We start from the raw sequence: 26,174 nt of genomic DNA, 5'->3' as shown, positions 1-26,174 counted from the left end.
TCCATCATTTGCATTCATTAGCTTGGCAACTGTGACCTTTTGTTGAGCTATTTTTGTCTCTTCTTTAGCTACTCTGACCACTAATTTAGTTACTGAGTTCATTAGTTCAGTTACTGCAACCTCTAGTTCTTTGTTTTCTGTTTCAGTTTGCTTTGTACGTTCTCTTGTTGTATCTCTGATTGTGAGTTTTTCACTATTAGTTTATTTATTTCTCTGATCTAGTGAAGTCTTTTTTTGAGGGGGGGTGAGGGGAATGGGTAGGGGCTTATGTAACTCCTAACTCTTGTGTACTTGGTTTTGTTTTGTTTTGTTTTGTTTTCCAAGGTTTCTGTCCTGACCTCTCAGTGAGGTGGTGAAGGTATTTTCCATCGTGGACATAATGATTCTTACCATTTTTTAAAGCTGTAACTGCAAGCAATGTAAGGTGAGCAGATGTGTATGTGTGTGTGTGTATGTGTGTGTGTGTGTGTGTGTGTGTGTGTGTGTGTGTGTGTGTGTGTATAGACACAGACACAGTATAAACCCAGGCACATACACAGAAGGAGAAGAGCTACCACAGCCCTGGAGCTTCCTCAGTGCCAGAGATCCTCTAATCTGGTGCCTGGGCTCAAAACTGGGCCATGCATCAGACCGGCAGGCAGGCATTCTATCAGGAAAGCTATCTCTCCAAGCCCAAATTACAGTGTCTTAAACTCAACAGATGCTCTTCAGACATTGACCATTGTTCTGCAGGACACTGAATCCAAGTTCTTTTGTTACCCATACTTTAATCCTACCCACCTTAGGTGGCATTTGCATGGACTTAGAAATGCACCCCTGAATTTGCAAAGTAAAGGCAGTTATTTCAGACTGCAATTACTATGTCAAGGATTTGATGGACCAAAAGCTTATAAATAAAAAAAGACATTGAATAATTTCCATTTACATATTTATTCTCTGAGGACCCATGAATTCTAGCGATTCGCCTATCTCTGAGCAGTCTGCAGAGAAATTAGCTTGGGTTCCTGTGGGATTACTAGTCAGTCTAAGCAAAAATAGAACAATGATGCAATTTCCTGACTCTTAAGAACCACCGTAAAATATCTGAGTAAGGGTCTGAGCAATCACTCCTCTAGTAGGGCACACACCTTAACAGGCAATAGATTCTGGGTTCAAATCTCAGCACCATATGGGAGCCAAGAGTAAAATGCAAACAGTGACCACCCTGACTTAAGAAAAACAGGGGTCATACAACATCAGGAATGTACTACATTTTCTGAGTTTTCCAGTTTGACTAAACACTCTGGGGGACTATGTGAGTTTTCCCCCTATAAGGACAGATTTCTTAGTTCTAATACAAATGGCGAGTCAGCCAACGTTGGCTATTAAAATATCATTCCCTGAAGTCATCACTGAGCCAGAGAGCTAGCTCACCAGGGAGGCTGTGTGTCTAGCCGTGCTTTTCAGCCCAGATTTGGACCCTTGAACCACATGGGTGGCATTACGGCACCATGAGAAGCTCTGATGTCTCTCAGTAGCTTCTCTTCCCCCCCCCCCACACTCACTTTCTGTCTGAATGAGAAAAAAAAGTTGGCCCAGGAGCAACGAAATCACTCTTAAAAATAAAATCAGCTAATTTCACCTAGATCTTAAAAGGATACTGATCATCAATGCAGAGCCTGCTGTGGACTTAGCCAGGGTCTGGCTCTTCTCTACTTGCCACAAGACATCTCAGCACCACACAGCCCTGGCTCAGGGCACAACTCAGCTCCCTGACTCCCACCCAACCTTCCCCATGGTACTGTCATCTGATTGGAGAACCACACTGACTTCCAATGTCTTACTCACTCCTTAACGTTCTAGTCAAATGCCAACTGCTTTTACCATAAATCAGTTCACAGGTATGAAGATACTTTTCAATAATGAAGACACACAATTTGTCCAACTTCACATGGTTTAAAATTAACAGTTAACTTTTTAATTTTTTTGATGATTATTTTGTGAAGGATGCTATTTAAAAATATTTTATTTATTTATTCCTTTTTATTGCCCTTGTTGTTTTATTGTTGTAGTTATTGATGTCGTTGTTGTTGGATAGGACAGAGAGAAATGGAGAGAGGAGGGGAAGATAGAGACAGGGGGAGAGAAAGACAGACACCTGCAGATCTGCTTCACCACTTGTGAAGCGACTCCCTTGTAGGTGGGCAGCTGGGGGCTCGAACCTGGATCCTTACGTCGGTCCTTGCGCTTTGCATCACCTGTGCTTAACCCGCTGTGCTACCGTCTGACTCCCTTTCTTTCTCTTTTTATAATTTCAGGATATTTTTGGTTACTTCTGTTTATTCACTTATTTTCGATAGGGACAGAGAGAAATTGAGAGGGAGGGGGAGACATATGCCTTCAGTACTGCTTCACCACTCATGAAGTCTCCCCCCTGCAACTGTGTGCTCTATCAGGTGTACCACTGCCTGGTCCCACCAGTTAAACTTTTAAACATTTGTAAACCTCATCTCATTTGCTTCAGTTAAGCATCTCAAGTTCTCTGGATAGAGACAGAGAATTTGAGAGGGCTGGGGATGATGTCAAGAAGAGAGACACCTGCACCACTGCTTCACCACTTGCGAAGCTTACCTCTTGCAGGTGGGGACTAGGGTGGAGGGCTTGAACCTTGGTCCTTGAGCATTGTGGCATGTGCACTAATGTGCACATCATCCAGTGCTAAAAGGTTCACTTTCTGGGACTGAGTGGTGGCTCACCCAATAAAGGACACATGTTACCATATATTGAGGAGGTGTCAGATTCAAACCCCTAGTCTCCCATCAGCAAGGGGAAGCTTCATGAGTGCTTGAGAAGTGCTGCAGATCTCTCTCTCTCTCTCAAAAAGAAAAAAAAAAAAAGGCTACCAGGAGTGCTGGAGTCATCCTCTGGAATTGACCTCCAGTGATAATCCTAAAAATTTCGCTTTCTGAGCAAATCTTCCTTTCCTATTAACAGAAACATGTCAATACACTTCTATAAAATTCAATATCCTGAACAACATCATGATAGTAGTAAGAATAACCTTTTCGGGAGTCGGGCGGTAGCGCAGCAGTTAAGTGCAGGTGGCGCAAAGCACAGGGACCGGCATAAGGGTCTCGGTTCAAGCCCCCGGTTCCCCACCTGCAGGGGAGTCGCTTCACAAGCGATGAAGCAGGTCTGCAGGTGTCTATCTTTCTCTCTCCCTGTCTCCCCCTTTCTCTCCATTTCTCTCTGTCCTATCCAACAACGAAGGCATCAATAACAACAACAATAATGACTACAACAATAAAAAAAAAACACAAGGGCAAAAACAAAGGAAAAATAAATAAATAAATATTTTTAAAAAAAAGAATAATCTTTTCACTTTGCTCTTTCTACCACAACAATCAAATCTGAAATTTTGTCGATAAAGGTTTCCTCCAAAACAGTGTTTTAGTTCTGATATCTGTACTTCTTGTTCTCCAAAGACCAGTTAAGGAGGTCAAAACTTATAAATAATTATAGCTTTTCCCCTCCAGCACAAGATTAGTAACAGTAAAAAAAAAAGTCTTAATAGAAAAAAATCAGGCAGCACTTGGGGAAACCTACTTTGAGAATCTTATATTGCATGTTGGAGGTTTTATTTTGCAGTCTATTATCACTTGAGTTTTTTTTTTTTTTTTTTTGGCCTGGATTATTATTATCTAAAGTTCTGTCACTGTTTGATGATGTTGGGTCAGCAGTCTGTCCTTGACTGTGTTCTGTCCACATTCTTCAGCCTCTTCTTCACACACACATAAAAGAGTTAGCCCACCTTTCAGGAGCTTCCAGAATGTCAGGAGGAAGTCCTGGCTGTGGGCTGGCAAGATAGCTCTTTTGAATCTTGCATTTGCTTTGTCACTCACACAACTCAGGTTGAGCCTGGCCCCCACTGGACTAAAGTTAAAGTTCCATAGTGTGGTGTCTTTTTCCCCACCTTTCTGTCACTCTATCTTTATCTCTGTCTTTCTGTCTGAAAAAAAAAAAAGTTGGCCTGGAGAAGTGAAGTCCCAATGACCACAAATTGCAAAAGTTACTGAAAAGAAGCAAACAGACTCCAACTCTAAATGAGAGTCAGTGGTAGAATAGAAGTAAAAACATAAGCAGCAACAACAACAGAAGAAAAGGCATAGGAAACATGAAGACAAAATGAGCAAAGCAACATGCACAAAGTAGGTGAACCGAGGGCAAACATCAAAAGGCCTGAGAGACAAGTCAGAAGGGGAGACACAGGATGGTACTTGGACTGGGGGCGGGGCACTGCACCAAAGCAAGGAACTCTGGGGAAGGAACAGAAGTGGCAGGGGGAGTGGGGGGAGGGGGGTTGGAGTCCTGAGCTGCAGGGTGAGGGTGTGCTGCAGACACTCAAGATTCGAGCTGGGCCATGTGTAGAAAATTGTGCTCTAAACCATTAACCTCCAAATAAAAGGACAATTCGACTCGTGCTTGTGTAGAAAACTGGTCTTCATAGGAGACAAATGCTGAGGTTTTTAGGACTAAGAGTTAAAGCAATGGAAGAGCAAATAAATGAATAAACAAAGGGAAAATATACATACCTATTCTATATAGCTAGAATGAAAGAGCAGAGTGGGTCAGTAGTTCAGTCTAAATGGTAGTACTTGTGGGGTACTCTTTGTATTCCTATTTCAATTTTTTTATTATTAGGGATAATTTTATTCTGATAAAAAGTGGGAAAGACCAAAACACACACACACACACAAAACAATTATTGTCTAGATGCCATCTTTTAAATACCTCTTTTACTCATCTTCTTCTCCAGAAGCACACAAAAGGAAAACACAGACAGTGGTTTGTAAGAACTGCTTTTGTATTGTAGATCATTGAGAATCCTTTCTTTCTACTTTGCTCTAATCTCACATTATCTAAAATTTAAAATGGGGGGTGGGTGGGGAAAAAGCATATTGGTTCCACAAAATACTTTCATGCCTGAGGCTCAGAGGTCCCAAGTTCAATCCCCAGCACCACCAGAAGCCAGAGCAGGCAGTGCCGGTCTCTCGTCTCTCTCTCTCTCTCTCTCTCTCTCTCTCTCTCTCTGAATGTCTTTCTCTTTATATCTCTCTTTCATTAAAATAGGTATTAAAAAATAAGATAAAAGTAGTTCATCTTTGGAAACTTAAATATAAATTCTTCACAAGAAACAGTATCAGTTTTAGGGTTAGATATGAAACTATCAACATACTTTTAATTAGACATTTTCCCTTGTTTGCTACAGATTCAAACTTTTAGCTCCATTTGGGGAACAAGTCTTCAATTAATATTCTCTAGTTCAGGCTGACTGTTGTGCCTGTGACACCACAGCAGGTCTGTAACAGAGGGCCACTGCATTTCCTGTGGAGATAAGGCTTACACAAATCACAGGGCTACACCAGAATCCAATTATCAGAAGAAAGATCTAGAATCTTTCTAGGAGGAAAGATGTGTGTTCGTTTGCTTCTAGGGGACTGTTATCCCCATGTTTGAGCCAAATAAAGCCGTGACTCAGGCTCAGCGCTGACCTCAGCCCAGAGCCCTGCTCACTGTTACCTCCCAAGCAGCCAAGGAGTGGGAGGAGGAGGCAGCGTCTCCATGGCAACATCCTCTCCAATGGTCCAGCCTTGTGAAGGGATGCTCCGTCTCCAGGTGAACCCCCAACCTGTGAAGTGGACACACAGGCATCAGACTTGAGCAGAAACTGCTGCCAAAAGCTCATAGAATTCATCACTCCAGGTGCTGAAATGAAAGGGTCTTTTTTGACCATCATTATGTAAAATGTGCAGATAATTTAAAAAAAAAAAAGGCTTCTGCAGCCAACATGCAGATAGACAGGTCTTCCAGAGTCAGAAGTGCGGCAGCAGGACTGAAACTTTCCAGCCAATGCATTAAATATTAAGAGGGTTGTTATTCCAATCAGTGCAGTGAGCCCTGAAATGCTCAGCTTTCTCGTTTCCAAATGCACACAGCCTGCTTGCACTCCGAGTGGGTGGGCTCTGCTCAGGCCCTGGGTTGGTTGTACTGGTTTGGAAAGAAAGGATGAGTGGGACCTCAGAGTGACTGCTGCTTCCCAGACCAGGAGAGGAAGCTGCCACAGGGGCCTGAGTCAGACAAGTGGTGGCCGCTGAGGACAGGATGGGGACCTGAAGACTGAACTCCATCACTGTTGTGTGCTCACGAGATGATGGAGACAAGGTCACTTTCCAGAGCATATCTGTCCCAGCCACCTGCTGGTGACCTCTGGATCATAGATCCAGGTCCTTTCCTTCTCCACATGGAAGTTATTATCATTAGGAAGTTATTATCATTATATATATATTAGGAAGTTATTATCATTAGGAAGTGTCCCAGAACGCAGTGTTAGCTCCCCACAGGGTCCAGATTTGAGCCCTGACACCTCACTGGAGCGCCTTGACACTGGGATGCTTTGGTACTGAGCTGTCTCTTCCTCTCTCTGTGTGTCTGCTATTCAAATGGAAAAAAAAAAAGGATCATGCTGAGTGAGACAAGCCAGAAAGAGAAAGAGAAAGGCCAATACTGACTGATGTCACTTATAGGTGGGACTTAAGAATAAAGGACAGGAAGCATGGACATAAGGTGAAACTTGGAGTGGGGGTGACGAATTATACCAAAGGACCCTAGGGAAGGAGGGAGAGGGACAAGATGGAAGGACATGGGGCTCCTGGTGTGTCTCCTAGACATCAATCAAGGGGAGATGAGAGGCTGTGCCTGTGTGTTAGAGACACTGTAAGCCATCAACCCCCGCCCCATAAAATAAAATTTTAAAAAGAAAAAAAAAAAGCAGGTCTGCTGGTGTCCTCTCCTCCTCTCTATCTCCCCTCTCCCCACACAATTTCTCTCTGTCCTATCAACTAAAGTAGAAAGAAAAATGACCTCTGGGAACAGGGGATTTGTAGTATCAGCACTGACCCTCGAGATAAACCCTGGTGGTGATTAAATAAAAGCCTGGCAGAATTGTTGCAGAGGCCCCATTCATGAAACTTCCTTATATGGTCTTAGGTGTCAAGGCATGGGACACTATTGGAATTCAGTTTCCATGAAGCTCTTTGATTTTTTATGGAAGCATTGTATGAGTAGCTGCCTCTCTGAAGACCAGACTGAAACCCAGCACCGAGGGTCTAATTCCATCAGTGAGCAGTCACCCCACTGCCTCCTTGCACCCACCCTCTGCTGCCCTACCCCCCAGGGGTTTTGAAAGGAAAGGCTGCACGTGGAATCTAGAGCACCTCTTATGCCCACCTGTCCTGCCTAGCTGTGCACTCAGGCTACTGTGTCACAGGAGTGGAGCAATCCTGACACCTCCTGGGAGAGCTGATTGTGGCTCTGAAGCGTCCTCTGATAGCTTGTCACACATGTGGGCTGCAAGGAGGTGTGCAAAACATCACACTATCGACCACCTGTGAATTGGGAATGAGGGAAACTGGGGCCACAAACTGGATAATTGCTTAGCATCTACCCAGTGATAAGAGGGGGCAGTGGTCCAGCCCTCAGCTCCCCCCCAGCTTCCCAGCACACCCAGGCCCTAGTTCCCCCACCTTCAAGCCTTAGATGGTCTGTTCCCCAGGCCCCCATGGCCCTTGCTCCTTGCTCCACTCCTTCAGGGCCCTGCAGCCCCCCACCCCAGCTCCCCAGCTGTCCATCTCCCAGTGCCCCAGACCTCCAGGACCCTACCCTCTCAGTCCCAGGCCACTGACTTTTGAGAAACATGCAGGCTAGAAATGGTGAAGCCATAAACCCTTGTGGGAACCTCACACAGAACACTGTATGGCACAATCCTGAACTCACTCACAGGTGCAAAACCAGAGATGCCTACCTGCTATTGAGATGCTGGTCCCTCCTGGACCAGCAAGCATGCCTCCCCATCCCCAGCGTCCCCCGGAGTGCTTGTACACCCAACACTAGAAATTCCTTTCCTTTTTCATCAATACTGCAATGTCCTCTTCCCTAGGTGTGTGTGTGTATGTGTGTGTGTGTGTGTGTGTGCGCGCGCGCGCGCATGCGTGCGCAGGTTCTTGACCTGCACCAAGCTCAGAGCTAAGAACCAGAGCTTTAGCCGAAGGTCGGAGTTCAAGAGACCTCGGTGGTGGGGGTAGAGGGGTTATTCCACCCTGTCACTAGCAGTCTGGGCCCATGTCTCCTGCAGAGGCCACATGCTTTGGGCTGAGCAGGGCTCTCAGCATGGTGGCAGTGAATGACAAGGCCTTCCTTCCAGAGGACCTGGGCAGCACAAGTGACACACCACAGCCCACACAGACCAGCAATGCCCTTGTGTGAACAGTGGTGGGCAGGGACAGCGGAACCCCAGTAACCCCAGAGATGCTTCCCAGATAAGGGGGCAGGGCTGCACTGAGCAAGAAGCTGCACATAGGAGTTGACAGCCCACACTTCACCCCTGTGATTCTTCAGTGCCAGGGTCTGTCCCGGTGAGGGCTCCTCTGACCAGCAAGCTTCCAGAAGGACATGGAGATTTCTGGAATGTTCAGAGCGCAGACCTCATAGTCCTGCCTCTCTGGACTCTCTGGACCCAGCACACACCGCTGCTCATCTGAGGACATGTTCCTTTTGCAGTCAAGACTGATCCTCTTCCTTGCGTTCAGTGACAAAACCAAGTGGTAGTTTTCAAGGAAAGCACACTAAGACTCTTCTGATTAACTTAGAACCAAGGCAGGGACTGCATATTTCTGAGAACCAGAGAGAAGGAGAGCTCACCAGTGCTGACCAGGACTTGGGACAGCAGGTGACAGGTGGAGAGGGCTGTCTAGAGCTGACCAGGACATGGGTAGTGACAGCACAGTAGTTACTCCCCAATAGTTCTGAGGATGAGAACCCTGAGCTCCAGAGAGTGTTGATTTGTCCCCACATCAGTCACTTAGAGACACGTGAGGTGTGGTCCCTGGTCCTTAGTAGCCCTGAGTTGCAAGCCAGCCACAATGTTGGGGCTCACAGAGGTGGGGAGGATGCTGGGGAGTGTGAGTATATGAGGCCAGCCTTCAACCAAGAGGGGATGGCTCAACTGGCAGGGCACTGGGCTCCCTGCTGAGGCTTCTCTGACCTCCTCCTCCAATGTAGTTAATGACATAAGCCTAAAGCAGCCTACTTATGCAGTTTCAGAGTTCAGGGCTGTGGGGGTGGGCTCTGCCCCATCCAGGCTCCTGGGCACTTCCACTCCAAGGCTTGCCATGAGGGCCCTGGCAGACTTGTGCACAATCATTAGAACTTGTCTGTGAAATGCTTGGGAGGTGCCATCAGAGTACCCTCTGACTGGTTACATAATCTACTAATTCTGCAGCTTGAAAGCCCTTCAGTCAGGGATTAATCTGGAGGAAGAAGGCGGAGAGCAAGGATCTGCTACCCGGCCCCCTGCCCACGCCCTCACCCTCCACCCCCAGAGCCCAATTACAGGCAAGGCAGACATCGATTATTTTATTTAGCAAAATTAGAATGGATTTCCAAGGAAAAACAACAAAAAGATGGATTCTGATTCTGTGTGATAAAAATGTTACTAGGCCAAGCTCATTCTTTTTTTTTTTAAACATTTTAATGATTTATTTTCCCTTTTGTTACTCTTGTTGTTTAACATTGTTGTGGTTATTGATGTCGTTGCTGGATTGGACAGAGAGAAATGGAGAGAGGAGGGGAAGACAGAGTGGGGGGAGAAAGATAGACACCTGCAGACCTGCTTCACGGCTTGTGAAGCAACTCCCCTGCAGGTGGGGAGCTGGGGGCTCGAACCAGCATCCTTAAGCTGGTCCTTGTGCCATTGGTGCCACGTGCGCTTAACCCGCTATGCCACCACCCGACTCCCCCAAGCTCATTCTGGAAAGGATCTGTCGAGTTGAATCATGCACATTTAGAGAGGGGGCATTTATGATGGGCTTGTGGACATAAAGGAGATGGACAAATGGACAAGGGGGTAGGCAGGGGCTGGCTTTCTATGAGACATGTCTCTCCAAGGCAGAATGTAGGGAGAAAGCAAGGGACAGGGACGCTGGATTCAGGACAGGCTGCAGAGCTATGCCCTGACTCTCCCCAAATCCCACCACCCCAGTACTCACAGCTTAGGACCCAGCCAGTCACCCCAGTCCCCCACAGAGAGTCCTTTGGAAGCAGCTCTATAGGGATTGGGGCATGGCTTAACAGGTAGAGCACACGCTTGTGAACAAGCCCTTAGTTTGAGTCTTGGCACCACATGGGAGCTCCATGGATGGTGGTAGTACTGTGGTGTCTCTCCCTTCTCCTCTTTCTCTTTCTATCTTGAAATTAAAAGCATGACAAAGCCAGCCAGGGAGCAGTGGGACTGCATTGCATGTTTCCCCAATGCTGTAATAAGTCAATGAAATGATACATAAAATGTGATGGCCCTGAATGTCACACCACACAGCAGTCTATGAAAGAGCTTGCTCCAAGGTGTAGGGGTTGGGCCCTGGAAGCGTTTATCAGTGCTACACTTTTGGAGACCCTCAGCTCACTCCATAGCGCTTCATCCAATGTAAGTCATACATATATGAGTCATATATATATGGTGCTTTGGATAAATGCCTAGCGGTGGGACTGCTAATTCATAACTTACTTCCATTTTTTTTTGTTAGGGGACTTTCCTATACTGTTTTCCATAGTGGTTGTACCAGCTTGTATTCCCAACTCACAGTGTAAGAGTGTCTTTCTTTCCACATCCTTCCCAGCACTTGTCATCTCTTATTTTGTTGATGTGGACCATTCTCACAGGCATATCACAGGTGCATCTCATTATGATCTTAATGTGCCTTTCTTTAAGGATAAGTAGTATGAAATATTTTTACATATGTCTATGGGCTTTTTGAATGTCTTCTGTATAACACCGATTATTCAGCTACTTTGCACCCTTTTTTTTTCCCTGGGTTGTTTGTTGCTTTGTTGTTGAGCTGTTTTATTTCTTTAAAAAGTTCTGATAACAGTCTCTTGTCAGATGTGTGATATGCAAATATCTCCTCCCAGTTGCTGGGCTGCCTTTTTATCTTTTTTTTTCTTCCAATGTATGAAAGCTTTTGAATCTGATGTAGTCCTGTTTACATATTCTTTCTTTACTTTTCCCTGAAAATGGGGTTGAGTGTCCAAAGATATGTTTGATGTTAAGTTCTGAAGTGTTTCACAGATGTTTTCTTCCACATGTTGTAAAGTTTCAGGTCTAATATCTAGGTGTTAGATCCATTTTGTGTTAATGCTGGTGTGTGAAGGACTCTGGGGAAGGAAGGCAGGAAGAGGATGGGCCTGGGAGGCTTTGTGATCCTGGTTCAAGATGGTGGAAAAGGACCTAAGTTGGGGTGAGAGATCTTTACAGACACCAATCACGGGGAGATGAGAACTTCTAGCCATGTGCCAATAACTACTGTAAGCCACTAGACTCTCAATAAAATAGTAAAAAACATATTAAATGCGAACATAGCACTACATACTCATTACAGAAGAAAAGTTAAGCTCACCCCCAACACCAGCCCAGGCTATATACAAATTCTTCTTTTGTTTTAATCTTTAAAAAATGTATTTATTATTGGATGGAGACAGAAATTGAGAGGGAGAGAGACAGAGAGACACCTGCAGCCCTGCTTCACCACTTGTGAAGCTTTCCCCCTGCAGGTGGGGACCAGGGCCTTGAACCTGGGTCTTTGTGCACTGTAATGTGTACACTTAACCAGGTGTGCCACTGCCTGGCTCCTGTATACAAATTCTTACGTCGAGAAGGAAAAAACTTGCCCATGTTAGTACAAGCAAGGAGGAAACCACATTCTGAACTGATAACAAGCAACATCCCATCCACCATCTATATGTAAAAGAGAAAGAGGTCCTTTTTACCATGAAGGCAAAGATCACAGCAGTCACACTTCTGGTTGTCAAGAAGGGCCTTCAACGGAGGCAACTGTGGGGGCAGCTCCTGTGACCTCATGTCATGATTTTATATTTACAGTAAGAGACACTGAGAAAGGGAAAACATCCTAATGCTTTGAGATATTCTTCCTACCCAGGAAAGAAAAAGTGTCCGTATCAGCTCACTTAAAGATACTTCTTTTCTGCATTGGGAAAGATCCATGTCCATCATGAGGTGCTGGGCGTGGCCCAGCCTCAAGCATGGTGGCTCCTGGCATTAGTGCTGGACCACTCCCAGCTCCTGAACTTTTCTTTTCTCTCCTTCCTTCCTTTCTTCCTCCCTTTCCTCCCCTCTCTTTCCTTTCTTCTTCCTTCCTTCCTTTATTTCTTTTTTGCCACCAGGGTTTTTCACTGGGGCCGGGTGCCTGCACTACAAATCCACTGCTCCCAGTGGCCATTCCCCCCCCCCTTTAATTTGGTAGGACAGAGGGAAATGGAGAGGGGCAGGGAGATAGAGAGGGAGAGAGAGAGAGACAAAGAGAGGTACCTGCGGACCTGCTTCCCCACCCCTGAAGTGTTCCCCATCCCTGCAGGTGGCGGCGGGGGGGGGGGGCTTTGAACTCAGATCCTTGAGCATCACCACATTCAGTGAAACCTTTCCATGAAATAGTCAAAGTTGAACCTTTGTTTAGCTTTATATGTTAACTCTCTTTTCAGTCACCAGGTTCCAGATGATAGCATGATGCCAATCAGGCTTCCCTGGACAGACAACCCCACCAATGTGTCCTGAAGCTCTGATTCCCCAGAACCCCACCCCACTAGGGAAAGAGAGAGGCAGGCTGGGAGTATGGATCGACATGCCAACGCCCATGTTCAGTGGGGAAGCAATTACAGAAGCCAGACCTTCCACCTTCTGCATCCCACAATGACCCTGGAACAGGAAAGCTATCAAGGGGGGGCAGGGGTAATGGGTTGTGGAGTTCTGGTGCTGGGCACTGTGTGGAGTTATATCCCTCTTATCCTATGGTTTTGTCAGTGTTTTCTTTTTATAAATAAAATAAAATCTTTAAAAAAAATTGGCCTTCTGAGCTCTCTAAATTTTTCTTTTAAATTTTTCTCCTTGACTTGTCTAATATCTTTGTGAATGAAGCCAATAAAATAACTAATTTAAGGTCAAGGGTATGTCTTTTTAGTTTTGTCATCCATGCCATTGCACTTAAAGCTTCCCTCTTCACTTCCTCTTCAAATTCCTCCCAAGGACTTGATGAGCTGAAGCCTTAACTGCAGTGTTTCAAGACCCTGGATATTCCATGATCCCCGCCCAGGAACCACCTGCAATGGGGGCTACTTCTGCTGGTTGCTTCTCCTAGCCTCCAGCAGTGTTTGGCTGTTTCTGGGTTAGTGACATGGCTAAATGACATAAAGGACCTTGCTGGTTAAGACACTCCCCACGAGTTCTTGAAGGCAATCAGGAAGGGCCAAATCAGAGGGGGTGGTCCATTGAAAGGCCTTGTGTCTGCCAACTGCACCTCATATTAAAAAAGGTCACCCCAAGAATCTACACCCTTCCTCAAAGGAAGAGTGAGGCCCTGTCTAAAGAGTGACCCCCACCCTTCCCATGTCACCAGCTGGTCCTGTGACAGCTGTGACCGTGAAACAGAGCCATCACATGGACCGAGGACAGCCCTGTTGTGCAGGAAGAAGGCACAGAGATGCAGGCAGCCATAGGAATTCAGCTGTCTCAGGAATCCTGGCCACACCCTGGATCCAAGACATCAAGTGCTACCATTACGCCAGACCAGGTCACTGGGAGGCAAAGCACCATCCTGGGAATAAAACTGTGTTGCCAGCAGTGAGAGGTGCCCTTTCAGGAGTAGAGAGCAGGCTTCCAACAGAGCTTCAGCTACAGGGAACAAGTCTGAACCAGAGAGAGAAGCAGAGGCTCATGGGAGCTCTCAGGCCTGGGTGAAAGAAGGAGGCCTCGCCCAAGCCAGGAGCCCAGCAAGGCCCATGGAAGTTTGCTCCCTGGCTCCAGATGACATGCCAGCACTGGCACAAAGCCCTCCACAGACATTGAGGGGCTTCAAATGACCACAAACTGAAATGCTAAGCAAAGTCTTCAACAAGCATTAACTCAGGAATCATTAGCAAATGACAAGGCAAGAAATCACACAAATACACATACATCTATTCCTGTGGATTAAAGAAGAAATTAAATGCAAAACAGAAAATATTTCCTGTAGGTAATTAATCAGTCAAGATTGTGCACTGCAGAGAACGCACTCCATCAAAGTTTATAGCTTTCAGTCTTAACAGAAGAGCAGAAGAAAGGCTTAAAATTTAATTATCTGAGAGTCTACTTTAAGCAGCACACACAAAGGAGCAAAGGAAGCTCTAAATATATGTGACAGATACTTTAAAATCTAAGAGCATAAAGAAATGAAAACTTCACTGAAAGATAAACAACAGGGAATCAACAAAGGGAAATAGCGAGTCTCAAATACATTAATAGAAGTGATAAACCACTAAAGGCGCTGAACAAAAGAGAAAAAAGGATCCTGCTTTAGCCCTGCAAGGCTGGGCCTCACACCAAACACTACAGCCATCATGTGATGACAACAGCTGTGCACTGTGCCTGCATGTATGCACATGTGTGCATGTATGTACAAGGTCACATTGCCACCCAATGTGTATACATGTCTACATCCCTTATATGAGCATATTATATGTGTATGCGTTGCATATATTTACTGTGTACAGAGTCATGTGTGCACACAACTGGTGTGTTACATCATGCTCCTGTGTGCATATGTACACAATTACATGTGGGGTGTGTGTGTGTGTGTGTGTGTGTGTGTGTGTGTGTAGTGAAAGAGCCTTTGACTATACTCCCCAGCTCCTGGATTTGTCCCAGGAGAGACCATGAGGCCTTCTCAGCCTGACCTGAGCACAGGTTCCCCTCAGAAGCTAGGTGAGGGCCACAGCCTCCTCAGCCTGTCCAGAGTATCTCTGGGTTACAGGATTCTAGCTGAGAGCCAGAGAAGGCATCATAAACCTTGGGAATGGATTGGTGCCTGAGCTGGGACTGACCTTGGGGTGAAGGCTTTGTCCTGTGTGGGTGCCTGAAGTGGCCTCCCAGGAGCCCCTAACTCTCATAACGCACTGCACTGGCACAGAGAAGGCTACACTTCAGCTGTTCGTTAATGACACTCTACTTTATACAGAAGGCAATTTTCTCAGGAAGTCACCCATTCAGGTGGGCACAGGACAGCTCTGTCCACGTCCCTGCTGCTGTGCCCTGGTTCCGGGCCTCTGCGTGCAGTCAGGGTGGCTCACCTCAGTTCTTTCTACACAGGTGCTGGAGCAGACAGGCAGCCTGGCTCTGCTGCTGAACCCCACACCCCCATGGCTGGTGCTCTCCCTGGGAGCCTGCTGGTCCTCTCCGCTCCTGTATATTTTCTCTGCACAGACAAGGCCTGAATGTCCACACAGAAGCTCAGCCACTGCTGAGGGCAACTGTCATGGCAGGGGCAGAATGACAGTAGCACCTGAGCCCAGTGTGTCCAGGCTGGACAGCAAGGGGGCAGACATGCCCTGACTTATTCATATCATCACCAGGGCTATTGCTGGGGCTCAGTGCCTGCACTATAAATCCACCACTCCTGGCAACCATTTTTCATTCCACCTCCTTTCTATATTTTATTTGATAGGACAGAGAAAACTGAGAAGGGAGAAGGAGATAATGAGGGAGATAGAAAAACAGACACCTGCAGACCTACTTCTCTGCTTGTGAAGCATCCCCTCTGCAGGTGGAGAGTAGTGGCTTAAACCCGGGCCCTTGAGCTTGGTAATGTGCTAGCTCAACTGAGCTTACTGCATGCTTTGATCCACCACAAACCCCATGGTTCCTCCTTTATAAGATACCTTTCAGTGCAGAGTGGTCATGTGATGGTCACCAGGGAAGTGGCATGTCCCTTGAACCCCCTTTTCTAAAGCAGGAGCCCCTGCTGCAGCCCCATGGAGTTGTGGCTAATCTGGGCCTGTGGGTGGCACTGCTGTCACTGTTGTCACTGCATGTGACAGGGAGCAGGACCAGGAGCATCCTCTGCAGAGGCCTCTGGCTGCATGGCTCAGGTGTCACCCAGAGTCCTCTGTCCCTCCTATTCCAGGCCTCACCAAAGAACTGTGCTGTCTTGATGAGGACTGAGCCTGAGCTGGCACTCTGATACCTGCTCCATTCCAGGGGACACATGTCCCTTCCTGGTCTCCTCCCACCCAAGCCTTCAGCAGAGGGCTCTCCACTTCCAGGGGGAAGAGCTTTCTTGATCTGAGCTCCCACCGAGGAGGCCACAACTAGTGGCTCCCAACTAGTCGTCACCCATTCCAGGAACACACAGGAAGCCCTTCCTATAGAAGGGCTATAGAAATCAGAAAGATGGGGCCAGGTGGTCATATACCGGCCAAGCACACACATTATAGTGAGCAAGGACCCAGGTTTGAGCTCCTGGTCCCCACCTGCAGGGAGAAAGCTTCACGAGTGATGAAGCAGGTCTGCAGGTATCTTTCTGTCTCTATCTCCCCTTTCCCTCTCAATATCTATCTCCATCCAATAATAAGTAAGTAAATAAATAAATAAGGAAAGAAACCAGAAAGACTGGATCCCCGATGCCAACAGGTACTTTGGCATGTCACCAAGTCACATCAAGGTCACTATTACAGCAACACCAATGAGGAAGGTGGCTCTGAGCTGAGCTGAGCTGAATCCTTCTCTCCCCATTGGAACTTGGGTCTCTGTGTTCCTGCCAGCCGCAGCCCTCGCCACCACCCTGGACATCAGGGGTGTCCTGGCTGAGTGTGCAGCGCCCACAGGTCCAATGACAGTGGGGACAGACTCTCTGGCTGCTCTCCTTCTGTGGCTCTCAGGGTGGAAATGCTGATCCCCGAAGCTTGCTGAGTTCCTTCATTCCCACAGGCAGGCAGAGGAGATAAAGTGACAGATCACACTCATGTGTATGTGTGGGCACCAGGGACTGTGACAGGAGTTGCTGAGCTTAGGACAGTATGAGAGAGGCCCCCAGGGATGTGGCTATAGGAACCCACAGGGCAGGTGTGTGTGTGTGTGTGTGTGTGTGTGTGTGTGTGTGTGTGTGTGTGTGTGTAGGGGTGGGGACCAGGGCAGCTCCTGGACCTGCTACCACATGGGGCAGAAGAGAGACTCTGACAGCCAGACCCTGGAAGAGGACAGACACCTGGCAAAAGCAGAACTGAAACCCACATATCACAGACTATCCCCAGCATCTCCTACCACCCTGCGTGAGGGCAGCACAGACGTGTGCTGGGGCCTTGGGATTCCCTGCCTCCCCTTGGAGCTGATTCTCTGGCCACAGTGCTCTTGAAGTAGATGGGATTCCTTGTCTGATCAGAATGTCCCTCACCCTCGCTGCAGAGAACACAGCCCTTACCTCAGGGAGGAGCATCTGCTGGGGTTCTTCACCAGCTGTTATTAATAGATGCAGAGAGAAATTGAGAAAGGAAGTGGGCAGATAGGGAGACAGCGAGAGAGACCTGCATACCTGCTTCATCACCTGAGAAGCTTTGCCCCTGCAAGTGATGACCGGAGACTTGAATCCAGGCCCTTGCAAACTGTAACATGTGGGCTGAACCAGTGCCTTCATAAACTGACTTTTAAGAGCTGAATTAACAGTCTGTACCAATAAGTCGCACTGAACACAATTTTTCTCCAGGAAACTTCTTTTTTGATCAAGTTCCAGAGGAGACAGGATTACGATTTACTAAGGCACTGGCCATTATCTCGAACTCCTTCTCGAAATAGCAGCTATTGTGAACTGACTTTGTTTCAGACACAAATTCCATTTTTAGATTAAGCTCACTCTTTGAACGCATGTGAATATGGAAAATGATCGAATGCTGTTCTCACATACATGATCAGATGGGGGTTTTCTAGCTTGCTTTCTGACTTTTTTTTTAGATGTCAGGTAAATTGTGACTAGACAAGGAGCAGGTGTTTTTGGCTTGGCAAATCCCTGTTTCCTCAGAGCATAAGTAACAAGACGTCTAAGAGACACATGGCAAATGACCAGCAGACACCCTGGGCCTTTCCCCTCCCTGCATCTCGGGATGGATTCCCTCACATCCACCATGACCACTGCAATCTCAGGACATGGACGTGGCTGAAAGCCAGGATTTGCATTCTCTCTTCTGCTTCCTAACAGTGCCTGCTACAAACTGAGGCCAGAGAGCCCGGTGCAGACGTGCATGAAGACAGACAACATTAGGCTGAGTCCCCCCACACTGCTCTGGTCAGGAACACCTTGCCCTGGCCTGTCTCCCCACCCGTTTTGTTTATTTGTTTGTTTCATTTTCTTTATCAGAGCACTGCTCGGCTATGACTGTGTGTCTTAATAGAGACAAAGCAGAGAGAAATCCAAAAGGAAAGAGGATATAGGGAGAGAGAGAGAGAGAGAGAGAGAGACTTGCAGCACTGCGTCACTGGTCATGAAGCTCCCTCTCTAGATGTGGGGACCTGTGGCTTGAATCTGGGTCACTGTGAATGGCAATGCATGTGCTTGAACAGGTGTGCCACCAGTGACCTCCCATGGCCACTACTGATGCCCAAAATGGATGCTTTTAACTTCATAAAAGGCATGATACGCTCACTTCACAGATGAGACTAAGGGTCAGTCATACAACTCCTAAAGAAAAAATACACAGGGCATGGAGATAGCTCCCCCACAAGGCACAGGGCTTGGGCTTCTGCCTCTAGCACTGCCTGAGAGAACCATGAACAACACCAAGGGAGGCTTCATTGATGGTGGAGTAGTGATATGACATCTCTCCCTCTCCCTGTCTCTCTAAAGTGGAGAAATGAGAGCATTGGCTCAGAGGAGACCTCTGAGCAGGGGTAGTCTGCATAAAAACAGTCTGACATTTAAAATATACACAACACAACAGCTGCAAGTACCCACACGCCCGCCGCTCTGCCGGTGTGTAATGACTCTGCATCCTTGGCTTTCTGGAGAGAGAAGGAGGGAGTGAAGCTGGGTGCCCGTCTCCCCTCAGCCAGAGCCCTGTAGGAAGCATTGGTGGCAGGGTCCCAGGACTTCAGCGTCTGTGAAGAGGAAGCCCTCCTGGCCCAGAGGGATGGAGCCCTTCCCCACTAGGGAAAGAGAGAGACAGGCTGGGAGTATGGATTGAACTGTCAACACCCATGTTCAGTGGGGAAGCAATTACAGAAGCCAGACCTTCCACCTTCTGCATCCCATAATGACCCTGGTCCATACTCCCAGAGGAATAAAGACTAGGAAAGCTATCAGGGGAGGGGGTGGGAAACAGAGTTCTGGTAGTGGGAATTGTGTGGAGTTGTACCCCTCTTATCCTGTGTTTTTTGTCAGTGTTTCCTTTTTATAAATAAAAATTAAAAGAAGAAGACACACTGCATGCTCACATGCTCCTCTCTTGTCTGGCCACTTCTGGGCCCAGGAACAACAGTGTAGGCTGGCTGGTGGGTGGTCAGTCAGTCAGTCAGTGTGAAGTTATGTCCCCACGATCTTCCTATGGGAGGGTGGGGTAGCAGGAGACACATCTGCTGGTGACACGTCCTCAGTCTTAGGCATTGAGCTCCATAGTCAAGTGGGATTTCCTGGGTAGAGAGTCATGTCACCTCAGAACAGACCAGTCACTTGAATGGTCAGCACACCCATGGTCTAGAAAGGACTCAGAACAGCTCTCACAGAAGGCAGGGAGAGCTGGGGAGACTCAGAGAGGTATACCCCTGGACCAGCGCTGTGAGGGGTCCTCTCAGTGAACACAGTCAAGGGGACTCAGCCAGACCAGCATATCGTGAGCTTGCAGCACAAGGTCACCAGGTCAGACAGCTGGACTATACAACGGGGGCAGTAAACACAGAAGACTAAACGGTCAGCCCACAGCCCAGAGGGGAGCACCAGCACACAGTCAACAGCCCAGAGGGTAACACCCAGCACACAGTCATCCTACAATACAGAGGGCAGAACCCAGCACACAGTCAGTTCAGAACCCAGAAGGAAAGACCCAGCCACAGCCCAGAGGGGAGTGTCTAGCACACAGTCAGACTGCAGCATGAGGATGCCCTGTGACCGCCAGGATGCTCAGCCCAGCAGGTGAGTAAGCTGGTCCCTGGAAGCCCAAGCTGGTCCAGTCACCCTCAGCACTGTCCACAAGGCGGTGTGTGCTCTACCTCTGTCCACAGTGTTCTGGGAAGACTGGAGCTGGTGTACTTTACAGCCCCTCCCTGAATTGGGTACCACTTCAACAGAGCCCTGGGAGAGTTCCACCCACTAAGGGTCCATGCAGGGAGGTCACCACAAACAAGACCTGCGCTGGGAGACAAAGGGATGGATGTGGGGAGAGGCAGGGGGAGGCCTGGGAGAGGTGGAAGAGAGCAGGAGCAGGAGCAGAAGGAACAGTGGGAAACCAGGCCCTGACTTTAAACAGCAGATGCTACACCCCCGCATCCCCCCAAACCATGTGACTCTTCTCCCACCACTGCAAACACCATCCAACCCGATGATGTTTATGGTTTGGGCTGACTTCTTGTCCTTGTTCTCTACTGTGGTGCACAGACATGTGAACCCATGTTTGCGTGAGTGTGTACTTGAATTCATGTATGTGTGTACACTTGAGTTCATGTATGTGTGAGTGCACATCTGAGTTCATGCGTGAGAGAATACATATATATTCATGTGCAACGATATGCACCATGTATGTGCACGAGTGTGTATCTGCGCTTACATGTATGAATGAGTTCATGTATGTGCATAGTGTGCACCTGAGTCCATGTGTATGAGAATGTGTGCATAAGATGATGTATGTATCATGAGTATGTATATGAGTTTGTGAGCCTATTCATGAGTTCATGTGTGTGAGTGCAAAGGAGTGTGTGTGTGTGTGTGTGTGTAAGAGAGAGAGGGGGAGGGAGAGAGAGAAAGTAAGAGTTTGAGCACACATCTGTGTGTATATCTGCTTTCCAGGCCGTGCTGCTGGAAATTAAAGTGGGCTGGAAAGAATGACAGAATTGGTGGGACTATAACAACACAAGAACAGAAACAAGATTCAAGGGGAAATTCCCCCAGAGCTTTAGAGAAAGAACAAAGGTCACTGAGCTCCTCCTGTGGAAAGGCCCCTTGTGGTGCAGCCCCCAGACAGTGCCTTGGCTGTCTGTGGAAGGAACCCAGGGTGCTAGTGGAGCACTCTGAGGGGAGCACTCTGAGGGGAGCACTCCCTCCCCTCCCTCTCATCAGTCAGGGCCACAGCCAGGGCCAGGACACAGGGTGGTGGTGACAGTGCCTGAGAGCAGCAGCCTCTGCCTTCTCCAAACATGCTCAGAATCCTTCAGAGGGAGGGGCTGGCCTGGGCATGGCTCAGGGACCCGCCCCCAGGAAGAGAGATGGGGAGGGAGAAGTGAGGGTGAGGAGCTGTGGGAAGTGACATAGCATGGCCACTCTGCCTGGGGACACTGGGAGAGAGACCAGCTGAGACTGCAGCTTTCAGTCCCTGGATGGGGAAGGGGGTCTCCATGAGACTCAGTGCCCCTCCAGACCTTGGAGGGATTGGAAATGCCAAGAAAGGGACCTCACCACCCCTGCAAAGTGGTCAGTGCTTCACTGGAGCCACCTTTTCCACAAAAGCAACACCACAGGCTGTGACTGGGCAGGAAAAGACAAGGTATCCAGTCAGCCCAGTGGGGTGATGCAGCCACCCCTGAGAGCCCCCCACCCCCACCCCATGCCAGCCTGGCAGCAGCTGGAGTGTCCATCCCCATTTGGGAGGCTCCTTGTGCTCCCCACAGAAAGTGTGACCTCAGTGTCTACCACAAGGTCCTCTGCAGGTAGGTGGGAGGGTTTCCAGAACATGGAAGCAGATTTGAGCCTGTTCCCAAACATTACACCTTAGTTTATCCAGCTCCAGGGCTGTCCCTCTAGGGTACCCAGCCAGGCACCCACAGACCCATGGTGCAGTGACAACTGAGAGTGGCCTGGTCATCTGTGATGTTCTGCTCTGACAGGTACACCACTCCCAAGGCTCATTGGGAGGGGCAAGGTGTTGTGAAGGGGATTCCCCCACTGCACTGTTTAGACTGTGTCCTACGTGGCTAAAGCTTTCACAATAAAGCACTTAAAGTCCTCATGTCACCAGATAACTCAGTATTCTAGAAAGGTCTGAGCCTGAAGCCATGAGAGGGAGCTTGCTCCCAGCACTTGGAGCTGAGCTTAGAAGGGACTGGGGAGGGTGGCATAGCACAAGCACCCCCAAGTCAAGGTCCCACCAAGGTTCAAGGGGGCAAGGCTGCAGCCTACGGGCTCCTGTTGGGGACCGGGTGGCCCACAGAATGGACCTGAGCAGTCCCTCCTCTTTGGAAAGCAGGACAGATCAAGTGAGGTGACAGCCCATGAGGGATGCATCCCAGAGATGGGGCTAGAGGGATAGACTGTCACCCCATGAAGCTGCCCACATGGTGTCACATGGGCCAGAGGGTGGCAGAGCCCCCAGGAGCCATGGGGATAGGAGAGCTGAGGTAGCCTTCCCTGACAAGGTGGCCCACAGCAGAGGATGGGGGAGGTGGCAGGGGATAGGCTCTCCAGAACTCTCTGTCCCATTCAAGGGCTCATCTTCCCACAATCCAGCTCCAGCCCTCCATCTGGTCTGAAGTTCCCAGCACCTCAGAGGCAAGTGACAATAACAAGGGGATAATTTCAGTTTGGAGCACAGCAATGCTCTGAGCTCCCCTGGCCCCTGACCATGTGAGGCTGCTCTGGGGACACAGGATCCTCTATTAAAACAGCAAAACACCAAGGCTTCCAGAAAGAGTGACATTTCTCGACTCCCACAAGGTCCTCTGCAGTGAAGACTTCCCCCTCACCCTCACCCGGTGTGGGCACAGCAGAGGAGGACACTCCCATGGTGCCGCTCCAAACCAGTTCGCCTTCAGCACATGAGCACCACTGGGCAGAAAGCAAGCGGCACACCTTGCCTCAGCAGACAGGCCTCATGCTGCTGTGCTTCGAGGATGGAGGCCAGGGCAGGCTGTGCACCTCAAAACCCCATTACAAGCATCTCTGTCTGCAGGGTCCATAAACAGATCTGGAACAAGTGCTCTGCCCTCACATGTGCCCAGCATGCTCCTGTAGGAGGCGGCCAGGAAACAACAGGACACAGGGGGCAGCCCTCCAACACCCAGTGACTTGCTGAGGGACTCCCAATCAGGACACATGAGGGGGAGGATTCTGGGGACTGACTCAAAAGAGAGCAAGCTGATAGACACAGCATGAGGAAAGCTTCCAGCCACGGTTCCCTAACTCACACAACACGCTCACACACACATGCACACACACAGACACACACAGAAAAATGGACATAAAGTCACACATGGAACATGCACACACATGTGGGCACGACATGCATGAAACACAGGCACACTTGTGACTATGTGTGCACCTGTGTGTACACACAGATCAAACATGCCGGCAGAGTCACACATGAACGCTTTCATACGCGTGAATGCATCCACACTTATGCACACAGTCACATGTGTGCACCCAGGAGGCACAGTCATACATGCATGCACATGTGTACACGTGGACACTGGTCCACACTCGCACACACAGACATGCTCACATACACGCACACACCCACATTCACAGACATGCTGAGGCTCGCATTCTTGTGCACACAGGACACATGTGTACATACTCGCACACATCTGTGCTCACACACATTCTCACATGTGCACACTCAGACACACTGGCATGTCTTGCAGTGTGCACACGTGCAAGCACAGAGGCGCGCACTCACATGTTTGCACATACAGAGATCTGGCTGCTGTGCACAGAAGTCTCTGTGGCACCATCACTTACCGGTGTGACGCCCCCCAGGATCTCTCTGTGGGTCCCAAGGCATAGCTAACAATGTTAAGCCTCTCCTGCCTCTCCTGCTGTGGGAGCACCAGCCTGAGGTCACTGAGGGCCCCTCACTAGACTGGATGGGAGCCCTGCTGAGTGACTGAGGCCAGGCAGTGATACAGACAGTCATCACATTAGGAGTTAGAACTTCCTGCTGGACTCTTATCACACGTGAAGAATGGAGCTGCTGTCCCTGAACCAGTCACCTGCTGTCAGTGAGCCTGCTATCCCTGTCGCTGTCCCTGTCCCCACACAGGGCACAGAAACAGGCAGCAGCCCCAAGTCTCCCTAGATGGCACTTGGTTCTTGGCTCAGGTGTGTGCTCTGCACTGCCTCCCAGCGCCCCGGGCTTGGCATCTGAGCCCACACTCACCGCCTGCCTCACCCCCCACTGGGGCCTTTCCTGTGCTGTCCCGAGGTTTGCAGACCCTGTACAGAAGCTCAGCGTTGACCCTGAGACTTAGTCACTGCCCTGGAAGGGTTAACCCAGACAGCTCAGCCAAGAGAACCTCCCCCATTGTTGGTAAACAGAGCAAAGCAGAGCTGAGAAGCACCAGGCTCAGAGAGTGCTGGTACTCAGTCTGGAAGGAAGGAAGGAAAGGCTGAGTCATGTTCCACCATGCTCCCACCACTCTCACACTACTGGGGTCCTCGGGGCAGCTGTGACACTGGAGGACTGGGGGGAGATCACAAGACAAGCCTGCAGCCCCTCACCCCTGCAGTTATTCCTACAGGATCCTTTCCGATTGTGTCTACATGGCCTCCCCTCCAGACCAGGGCTCTGATCTCGCTCCCCCTCCTGGCTCAGCTCCCTACATCCTGCTTCTGGGGGGAAGGGGGTGGGTGGGCAGACACCTCTGTGTCAGGTCCCCTCCCTTGTGAAAGACAGAGTGGCCACCTCCTCAGCTGCACCTTTGCTGCTCCATCACAAAAACCTAACTACCCTCTGGTAGGTAGGTCAGTGAGCACAGCCTCCAGGCAGCAACCGGGGGGGGGGGGGGGGGGGGGGGGGCAGGGCTGGGAAGAAGCGGCCACAGAGCAAGGTAGCTTGGGTGCCCACCCAGTAGAGCACATCCAGCAGAGCATCCCTTAGTCCTGCCCAGCAAGCCCCCATGTCCCTGAAGAAGTTTGCGCTAGGGATTGTACCTCCCAGGCCAGCTTTGCAGCGGCTCCCAGAAACCAGGCTGTCCTCTGTGAACAGCAGGGCCAAGCTGGGACTGAAGCTTGAGGACTCGGCCCGCCGGTTGGTGACCCCGGGAAGCTTCTGGCAAAAGCCAACCGCCCCCCCCCCAACTCCAGACAACAGGGTCTGTCCAGGCGCCCAGGACTCCAATTTCCCCTCATTGGGTCCTGAGGGGTTGGGGGCAGCCAGTCCTGACCCGCGGTGAGCAAACTGTCCCCCCAGCGGGAACTCAGCTGTCCCCTGCGCGGTTCAAGGAGCAGGACTTGGTGACGGCCCAGGTCCCTGGGTCTCCACCTACCTGTCTCGCTGCTCCCGCCGATAAGTCCCGACACCGGGAGGACGCGGGGGTGCCTGTGAGTCCCCGCGGTCACTATGCGTCCAGCGCCGGCTCTGGCTCCAGCGTGGACCCGGACAGCGGGCTGGCGGCGGCTGTGGAGGAGGCGGAGACCCGGAGGGGCGGGCCGGGGAGGGGCCAGCGTGCAGCCGGCCCGCCCTGCCCACGTGCGTCCTGGCGGTGTGGGGGGGGGCTGCCCTGCGCCCCCGGGCTCGCCCCCGCCCGCCCGCGCTCCCGTGCGCGCACCTGCACCACCCGCGCTCGCCCCCGCGCGCTTCCCTGCACGCTGGCAGCCTGGTCTCTCCAAAGGCTCTGTCCCTGTCTCCTCCCGGCCAGTGAGCACCCTACAAACAGGCCGCGAGATGGGCAGCTCAGAAAGGACCCCATCCCAGCTCTGGGCCCTCCAGGGTACTTGGGCTAATGCACTGGTTTGAGCTCTGATCACCTGTCAGAGATTGACCAAGGGGACCTTCCCCTGGGGGAAACACGTAGACACCCCACCCCTGGGGACCTCTATTCCTATCCCTACCCCAAAGGAACACAGCACAAAATGGGGACATCGCTGCCTGCAGGGGGCTGCCAGGTAGGGTGGAGGGGAGAGGCTTCGCTCCTGAACAGCTCTTTCTAGTGCTGATCTTTGGGGGCAAGGGGTCTGGTACTCCATCTTTACCATTTAAGAGACTGCTGTGGGGCCTTAACTTCATCCCGTTTGATATTTTTAAAATTGTTATTATGCTGAGCAGGACTGAGGAGACGGTGAAGCGTTAGCACACCAGACTTTCAGTCTGAAGCCCCAGGTTCAAATGAGGCAGTGCCTATGTAGTGCTCTGGG

The 26,174-nt window shown here is 49.7% G+C and overlaps 1 protein-coding gene across 1 annotated transcript in view; it reads right to left on the bottom strand.

The window, feature by feature from the left end:
• CNTN3 (contactin 3) overlaps nt 1-25,419 on the bottom strand; it is a 76,706-nt gene extending 51,287 nt beyond the window's left edge. Inside the window, exons 1-2 of the mRNA XM_016185723.2 lie at nt 25,307-25,419; nt 5,560-5,668 (exon numbers count right to left, since the gene is read on the bottom strand). Of these exons, the coding sequence (XP_016041209.1) occupies nt 5,560-5,611 (52 nt within the window). The 5' untranslated portion in view covers nt 5,612-5,668; nt 25,307-25,419. The remainder of the gene's footprint in view (nt 1-5,559; nt 5,669-25,306) is intronic.
• Between the last annotated feature and the right edge of the window lie 755 nt (nt 25,420-26,174).

The sequence above is a fragment of the Erinaceus europaeus genome, chromosome 21 (assembly GCF_950295315.1).
Source record: "Erinaceus europaeus chromosome 21, mEriEur2.1, whole genome shotgun sequence".
In the NCBI taxonomy this organism is placed as follows: Eukaryota; Metazoa; Chordata; class Mammalia; order Eulipotyphla; family Erinaceidae; genus Erinaceus; species Erinaceus europaeus.
This window is presented reverse-complemented; position numbering and strand designations above follow the sequence as displayed.